At 48.4% G+C, this 9,046-nt stretch overlaps 1 protein-coding gene across 1 annotated transcript; it reads left to right on the top strand.

The window, feature by feature from the left end:
- The first annotated feature begins 273 nt into the window (after positions 1 to 273).
- si:zfos-323e3.4 (volume-regulated anion channel subunit LRRC8E) lies at positions 274 to 6,911 on the top strand. Its single transcript, XM_056459261.1, has 3 exons — positions 274 to 617; positions 874 to 1,028; positions 3,366 to 6,911. Exons 2-3 carry the CDS (start codon positions 888 to 890, stop codon positions 5,598 to 5,600), a joined length of 2,376 nt encoding a protein of 791 aa, XP_056315236.1. The 5' UTR covers positions 274 to 617; positions 874 to 887; the 3' UTR covers positions 5,601 to 6,911.
- Positions 6,912 to 9,046: the final 2,135 nt, after the last annotated feature.

Below are 9,046 nucleotides of genomic sequence, written 5' to 3'. Positions count from 1 at the left end.
AGTGTGTCGTACAAGATGTTGTGCTCCAGGGACACACACGTCCATCTAAACGCTTGGGAATGGGTTAGGGTGTTTAGCTGTAGGGTGGAGTGAGGAGAGAGAATGCTGTCAGCTCAGAATACAACTACAGAAGTCTATCAAGAGTCCCCACAACTCACAGAAACCTGATATGAGTGCGTGAGGGTGTGTGTGTGTGTGAGAGAGAGCGAGAGAGTGTGTGTGAGTGTGAGAGAGTGCTTTTGAGAAATAGTGTGTGTGAGAGAGCGAGAGGGTGTGTGTGTGTGTGTGTGTCGGGAAACTTTGCTCCTCTAGTGTGAGTATCAGCTCCTCTGTCCGGTTATAAAGCGCCGCTCCGCCGGTTCTCCCGGTTGTTTGGGTGTCTCCTGTTCGCGGGTTCCGCTTGTATTTCACAGCGGGTTGTCAGTCAGACAGCGGTGATGTGTCAGTGAGATATGAAGCTGGATATGAGTGCTGTGCGTGTAGTTTATAATGACGGGCTCAGCCTCTCCGACTCGCGGAGTTATTGACGAGTAACGGCGGAATCCCGGGCAGAGGCCGAGGAGGAGATGCTGGAGGCCGGATCTGATCTCCAGCACAGCCGCTGCTCACCTGCACAGGTACGGCTCCGGTCCGATTCTTTACTTTTACAGCGCTTTAGCAGGGTAGATCGAGTCAGAGATGAGCAGAGAATACAACACATGATCTGGAGCATTACAGCGGTCATGCAGGAGCGATTATTGATGATGCTTTAGCGCTCAGCTCCTCCATCAGGTGTGCAGGAGGTGCTGGAGCTTTAGAGTAGTGCACTGCAGAACTGTGGAGTCCAGTTTCTGAAGCTCTGAGTGTCTGGGTTTGGGTTTCCTCCATCCGCAGGTTCAGCAGTAAAGATGATTCCTGTCAATGAGTTCCGCAACATCACATCTGAGCAGAACCCGCAGTTCCGGGTGCTGAAGCCCTGGTGGGACGTTCTGTCGGAGTATCTGGGCATCGCCATGCTGATGATCGGGGTGTTCGGCTGCACACTCCAGGTGAACAAACACACCATCACAGGTGCTGAAGAGCTCACACACACCATCACAGGTGCAGAAGAGCTCACACACACCATCACAGGTGCAGAAGAGCTCACACACACCATCACAGGTGCAGAAGAGCTCACACACACCATCACAGGTGCAGAAGAGCTCACACACACCATGACAGGTGCAGAAGAGCTCACACACACCATCACAGGTGCAGAAGAGCTCACACACACCATCACAGGTGCAGAAGAGCTCACACACACCATCACAGGTGCAGAAGAGCTCACACACACCATGACAGGTGCAGAAGAGCTCACACACACCATCACAGGTGCAGAAGAGCTCACACACACCATGACAGGTGCAGAAGAGCTCACACACACCATCACAGGTGCAGAAGAGCTCACACACACCATCACAGGTGCAGAAGAGCTCACACACACCATCACAGGTGCAGAAGAGCTCACACACACCATGACAGGTGCAGAAGAGCTCACACACACCATCACAGGTGCTGAAGAGCTCACACACACCATCACAGGTGCAGAAGAGCTCACACACACCATCACAGGTGCTGAAGAGCTCACACACACCATCACAGGTGCAGAAGAGCTCACACACACCATGACAGGTGCTGAAGAGCTCACACACACCATCACAGGTGCAGAAGAGCTCACACACACTATCACAGGTGCAGAAGAGCTCACACACACCATCACAGGTGCTGAAGAGCTCATACACACCATGACAGGTGCTGAAGAGCTCACACACACCATCACAGGTGCAGAAGAGCTCACACACACCATGACAGGTGCTGAAGAGCTCACACACACCATCACAGGTGCTGAAGAGCTCATACACACCATGACAGGTGCTGAAGAGCTCACACACACCATCACAGGTGCAGAAGAGCTCACACACACCATGACAGGTGCTGAAGAGCTCACACACACGCCATGACAGGTGCAGAAGAGCTCACACACACCATCACAGGTGCAGAAGAGCTCACACACACCATCACAGGTGCAGAAGTCTCAGACGGTCCACGGTCTCTGCATGATTGTCTTTATTGCTTCAAATATAAAAGGAAAGGGTCTTTGAGCTGCTCTGAGGTGATTTGTCCTTTAGTGAACTGTGATTTAACTCCATCATTATGCAAAACACCTTCAAACATCATAAAAGCATCTCAGCAATCCTCCAGTGGACTGTTCACACTTTATTCAGACTCAAATTAATTAAACGTGTGATGTAGAGGTGTGGGAAATATACAGCAGGCAGCATTTGAAGTGGATATTGAAGACCCAATCTGGTCTTAGGACGACTATAAAGAACTTTTCTGACCCACTTTAAATGTTGACTACTGTATAGACCACATCCCACGGTGTAATGTTTATTACTGCTAATATTTCTACATAGTACCGTTTTAATAGTGATTGTTAAAGTCCATTTGAGTGATTAATAAAGACTGTTGTATGATTCAGTATAACGGCACAGTTGCTCAGTCTTTAAGAGAAATCTGTCTGTTTAATTTAAGGTGCGTGTTGTTACTGCGGTGCTCCGTTTATTGCAGCTTTGTACTTTGACTCTTGACAGAAACCTGAAACTGTAATAAAACATCAGTGTTAGACATCATCGTATTGAACTCCTTCAAGAAACACATATTTTACTAACAACATTCCTCATTAACGCTCGTTTACTGGGATGTAATATTGTGAAAGTAGCTGTTATTCAGCGTAGGACGCAGTTATCCAGTGAGCTGTAGTGAAGCTCCTGTAATGGTGCAGTTAGACAGTAGCTGACCTGCTTTATCAGGTGAGCAGTAGATCATAAAGCCACAGGTTCAGAGAAACATCCAGCAGAAACACAACAGGTTATTACAGATTCCTCAAGCACACGACTGCCCATTTTCACCCGTTAGATTTAACATTGCAAATAAAGTTAATAAACATATTAAACTGTTAAACTCTTCAGTGGTTTCGACGAGTTTCTGATCCATTATCTGGATGGACACTTCCAGCATGCTCCACTGCAGCATGGAGAACATTTAATGAACAAAAATCATTCAACTTTATTATTATTAAAGCTGCATTCAGACGTCACCTGGCTCACCCTGCGCAGGTGCAGGAGTGTGTGTGTGTGTGTGTGTGTGTGTGAGGCAGAGAAAGAGTGTGTGCAGTAAAGCCTGATTAGATAAAGCGCTGTTTACCATCAGGCTCCTGTGGAGATGATAATCGATAGTTTCTTGTGCCGCCACGCAGATGCTCACAGCTAAATGTTGATCATGTGTATAGAACATATGTCTGGTTTTCTCTTCACTGATACGGGCTCGTCTTTATCTCTCCTCAGCTGACTCAGGATAAGATCTCCTGCCTCCCGAACCGGCTGACGGATCCCTCTGGAGGACACACCGACTGCAGCCACGTCCGGCAGCACAGGGACAACCAGAGCCTGTGGGAGTTCTCCATCACCAAATACATCGGGCCCAACATCGTGGAGGTGTTCGGCCGCAAGAACGGACTGGACATCCACCAGTACGAGTTCGTCAACCACTTCTGCTACGAGCGCGCTGTGCACTGGTATGGAAAATACTTCCCGTACCTGGTGGTCATCCACAGCATGATCTTCATGGTGGCCAGCAGCTTCTGGTTCAAGTTTCCCGGCACGTCCTCCAAGATCGAGCTGTTCGTGGTGATCCTGCGGAAGTGCTTCGACTCGCCCTGGACCACCAGAGCCATCAGCGAGGTGTCAGAGGAGCGCATGGTGCTGTGGAGGAAAAACAACCAGAGTTCAGCTCCAGACGGCGGAGATGAGGAAGACGTGCTGTCTCTGATACGAGCCTCTGTGAAGTCCGACTCCGAGCAGAAATCCACAGAGCCGTCGCTCCTGGATAAGAAGGAGGGTGAGCAGGCCAAGGCTCTGTTTGAGAAAGTCCGGAAGTTTCGCACACACGTGGAGGAGGCAGACCTGCTGTACCTCATGTATGTTCTGCAGACAGTGCTGAAGGTCTTCAAGTTTGTTCTGATCACGGTTTATAGTGTCCTCTTGGTTCCCAATATCCAGATTGTGGTACTGTGCTCGGTGCCTCCGGATCTGACGGGGTTCAGCGCATTCTGCTGCAACTACAATAAAGCACATCTCTTCTCCAAACTGGCGTACTGCTATATAAGCTTCGTCGGGGTGTACGGCCTGCTCTGCATCTACTCGCTGTACTGGCTGTTCCACCGGCCGCTGAAGGAGTACTCCTTTGAGGCGGTCCGCTTGGAGACGGGAATCAACGACATTCCTGATGTCAAAAATGACTTTGCGTTTCTGCTTCACCTCAGCGACCAGTACGACGCACTGTACTCCAAACGCTTCGCCATCTTCTTGTCGGAGGTTAGCAAGAGCCACTTACGGCAGCTGAACCTGAACCACGAGTGGACGGTCGGCAAACTGCGCAGCCGGCTGTCACACAACACCCATGAGCGGCTGGAGCTGCACCTGTTCATGCTCCCGGGATTACCGGACACAGTCTTTGAGATCCCAGAGGTGGAGTCACTCAAGCTGGAGCTGATCAGCAACATCACCATCCCCAGCAGTGTAACGCAGCTCCCGGCCCTTGTGGAGCTCACTCTGATCCACAGCCCATGCAGACTCCAGCCGGCGGCGCTCGGGCACCTGCGGGACCAGCTAAAGGTGCTGCGTGTGGCCACGGAGACCCAGGAGCTGCTTCCGCTGTGGATGTACACCTTACAGAGCCTGGAGGAGCTGCACCTAAGCGGAGAGCTGACCCTGGACTCCTTACGCGAGCTGAAGAACCTGCGAGTGCTGACGCTACGCTGCAAACTGACCAAGATCCCGCCCGGAGTGGTGGATGTGTCCCAGCAGCTACTCCGGCTCTGTGTTCACAATGAGGGCACTCGACTGCAAGCGTTCAGCAGCCTGAAGAAGCTAGTGCGGCTGGCAGCTCTGGAGCTAACAGGTTGCGGGCTGGAGCGGATCCCCAGTGCCGTCTTCAGCCTGTCGCACCTGCAGGAGCTGGACCTGAGGGAGAACAGGCTGATGGCAGTGGAGGAGATTCTGAGCCTGCAGCACTGCCGCCGCCTGGCCACGCTCCGACTCGGGCACAACCACATCTCCTGCATCCCGGAGCACATCAGCCGGCTGCGGGCACTGGAGATGCTGGACGTCAGCTGGAACTCCCTGCGCCGACTACCCCCACGGCTCTGTTACTGCCCTCGGCTCCGGCACCTGGACCTGTCCCACAACCAGTTAGTGGCTCTGCCCTCAGAGATCGGCGTCCTGCAGGGTCTGCAGTTCCTCTCCGTGGCCTTCAACGCTCTAGAGACGCTCCCAGAAGAGCTGTTCTCCTGCAGGCGGCTCCGCGTGCTGGCGCTGGGCAATAACAGCATCACTGCGCTGTCCCCGCGGGTGGCCAACCTGGCTCAGCTGGTGCGGCTGGAGCTGAAGGGCAACCGGCTGGAGGGTCTGCCGGTGGAGATCGCCCACTGTCCTGTGCTCCAGCTGACCGGGGTGATTGTGGAGGACAGTCTGATAGAGCTGCTGCCCGCCGAGCTGAAGGACAGCATGAAGAACAGATGAACACACACTGAATAAATGAGCAGTGGCTGAAGCTCAGCGGTGTGCATGCAGGACTGATCTCAGAACAGCTCTGTGGAGTTCATGAACTTTGTCCTGGCAGACTCGACGGACGGGATCTTCACAGAGCGACTGACGAAACACTGCATTATTTTAGGGGTGGGTCTGGAGAACTAGTTTGACCGACTGCAGTATCAGATTAGAGTCTGAGCTCATCTAACTTCACTAAAACTCTATAATGTATATATAGTTATAACTAACTATAATGTTAATGCAGGCGTGCGCTGGACAGAATCCTCCACACCTCTATTACCCAACAGCACTTCTGCAGGTACAGATCCTTCACTGCTTCCATACGGGACTCATTTTCAACAATAACACCTCAGATTAACAATAAATCAAATTAATGTAGTTCTGTAGCTGTGTGCTGCCGTGTCAACTTCTCTTCCATATCTGTGATATCGTGATGCACCACGTTACATAGTTCAGGATTTACAGTGATTATTGTTATTAATTGTTTTACAAATTCATATGGGATAAATTAGCTGTAGAAGGACGCTGAACACGTGTGTGACGGTCCGTTTCTCTACACTCGTCCTTCATCAAACACACACTACTGCAGTAAACCTGTGCCGGGTGTGTCGGAGCTCCAGCAGCGTGACGGATCATTATCAGTGCAGAGGCTGTGTGTGTCCTGATGGTGGGTGTGGTGTGTGGTGCGCTTCACCTTTATACCTGGACAGAACAATGTGTGAACACATTCCCTTTCATCTCAGTGAGAAATCCTGAAATCACCTGAGCTGTAAATGTCATGTGACTCTCCAGCAACAGGAAATTACAGCACAGATTTAACACACACACACACACACACACACACACACGCACGCACACACACACACATACACACACACCCTTGACTAATGATCATCCTGAGTTGAGCAGCACATTCAAGAAACTCCTCTGCAGATTCATCAAATAATCGTGACTAAATTTACTTGAATAAAACATTAGCTCTACATTTCAGAATCCCAATATAATATAATATATATACAGTTAAAGTCAGAATTATTAGCCTTTTATTTTTAATTAACTATTTTCTTTTTTAAATGTTTCCCGAATGATGTTGAACAGATTCAGGAATTTCTCACAGTATTTCCTCTAATATTTGTTCTTCTGGAGAAAGTCTAATTTGTTTTATTTCGGCTAGAATAAAAGCAGTTTTTAATAGTTTAAACACCATTTTAAGCTCAATATTATTAGCCCCTTTAAGCTATATTAGTTTCTGATAGTCTCCAGAACAAACCACTGTTATACAATGACTTGCCTAATTACCCTAACCTGCCTAGTTAACCTAATTACCCTAGTTAAGCCTTTAAATGTCACTTTAAGCTGTATAGAATTGTCTTGAAGAATATCTAGTCTAATATTATTTACTGTCATCATGACAAAGAGAAAATAAATCAGTTATTAGAGATGAGTTATTAACACTATTATGTGCAGAAATGTGTTGGAGAAATCAGAAATTGGGGGAAAAAATAAACAGGGGCTAATAATTCTGACTTCAGCTGTGTGTGTATATATATATATATATATATAATATTAATATCTCCCAGCAGAAACCAGCTTGACTGCTGAAGCGCCCTCTGCTGGCAGATCAGTCACCTGTATGAAGAGACAGAAACACACACTCTCCCCTGTTCCCAGAGAGCTAAAGCAGGCCGTCTGGTAGTGTTGGTTACTGTATTACGTTATAGTATTCAGTCGTATTGTTTACTGTATTGTGGAGCTTTTCCTCTTCAACACACACTCCTGCAGTCAGTCGTAGAGTTTCCTCATCAGCTGAGGTCAGCATGAGGAGCTCTGATCCTTCACGGATGCGCCCGTCTGCTGTGTGTTTACAGATGATCGACTCTATAAATGATCAAATCAGTCTAATGTGGATGTTTCTGTACACTGGACTATCAGCATTAACAATAAAGATCAGCAGAGTCCAGTGTCTTCAAGAACTTTGTGTTGTGAATGTGGATGTGTGTCTGATGATGATCTGGTCAACTCTATCTGTCAACTCACCAGAGAATCTCAACACAATCAGACCCTGAAAGAGGAGAAGTCCAGATAAAACTGAACAATCCAGTGTGCCATCAACAGAGCAGAGTGTGTGTGTGTGTGTGTGTGTGTGTGTGTGTGTGTGTGTGTGTGTGTGTGTGTGTGTGTGTGTGTGTGTGTTGAGGATGATTTACTGGCATGCAGACTTTGGACTTTCCTTCTTATAAAACACTCGTGAGTTTTCATCAAAATCTCTGCGCAGGAATCGATGCGTTACAAACACGAACACACACACACACACACACACACACACACACACACACACACACACACACACACACACACACACACACACACACACACACACAGAGATCAACACAGATAACCGGCTGAAACTCTCAGGGCCATCCCGAGGTTCTGGCCTGAATGCAGTGAGAAAACAAGGCCAGCATTGTGTCTGCATCCTCTCACAGTTGTAAAAGCCCCAGAAAAACAGGCTGGAGCTCCGTGAAGCACAATGTTTGCCTTGTGCAGTCTCTCTCTCTCTCTCTCTCTCACACTCTCACACACACACACACACTCTCTCTGTAATGGTGCTGTTCAGGTGACCTTCAGCTCCGACACACACATGACATTCACTGACCACAGATCAGTCAGAGAGCTTTGTATTCGCAGAGGGTGGCGTGTAGGGTTAACACAGCTACACACAGACACTTCACACTCATTTTCCAGGATTACAGACATTAATTCTCTAATTTACACTGAGCAGATTAATGTGCATGTGTTGGTGAAGGGTGGATTCTGTTACTGACTGCTGTTTAACTATGATTTCCACCATTTCTGTGCTGTAGCTCCTGATTTAACCTCACACCGGACTCCACATGGCGTCTCTAAAACAGCTGATCAATTTTCATCATATTATTATTATTATTATTAAAACAGAACTGGCTGAATGATGACAGTAACAGACATGATTAATCTACTCTTGGTGAATCCTACATGTTCTGCACTAATGAGGAGAGAAGAATAACGACGCGGCTTGGGGCCTTCAGGGAAATCAGCATCTACACACTCCTCTGACCGGCTAAAGGACTTTAAGGATGCGTTTGAGTGTTTTAAGAGCCTCATTCATGACAAAACTTCATGTAAACAGCAGGAAGGGTCTGACTTACAGTTGTGGCGAGGCTGGTTCTGGTTCTTGATCAGACTCTTCTTTAGTGCAGATGAAACTGAGCGCGTCTCTGCTCTTCACCTTCAGAATCTCTGCTTCAGGCCGCAGAGACGATGGTCTGTCTGTAATTAGACAATCAGCTATGAATGATCAGACTGAGTAAATATTGAGTGATGTTGGATATGGATATTCACCTGTGGTTTGGCTGTTGCAGGACTGCAGGTGTGATTGG

This window comes from Danio aesculapii, chromosome 6 (assembly GCF_903798145.1).
Source record: "Danio aesculapii chromosome 6, fDanAes4.1, whole genome shotgun sequence".
Classification (NCBI taxonomy): Eukaryota; Metazoa; Chordata; class Actinopteri; order Cypriniformes; family Danionidae; genus Danio; species Danio aesculapii.
Note: the sequence above shows the minus strand (reverse complement) of the source record. Positions and strands in the feature narration are given on the sequence as shown.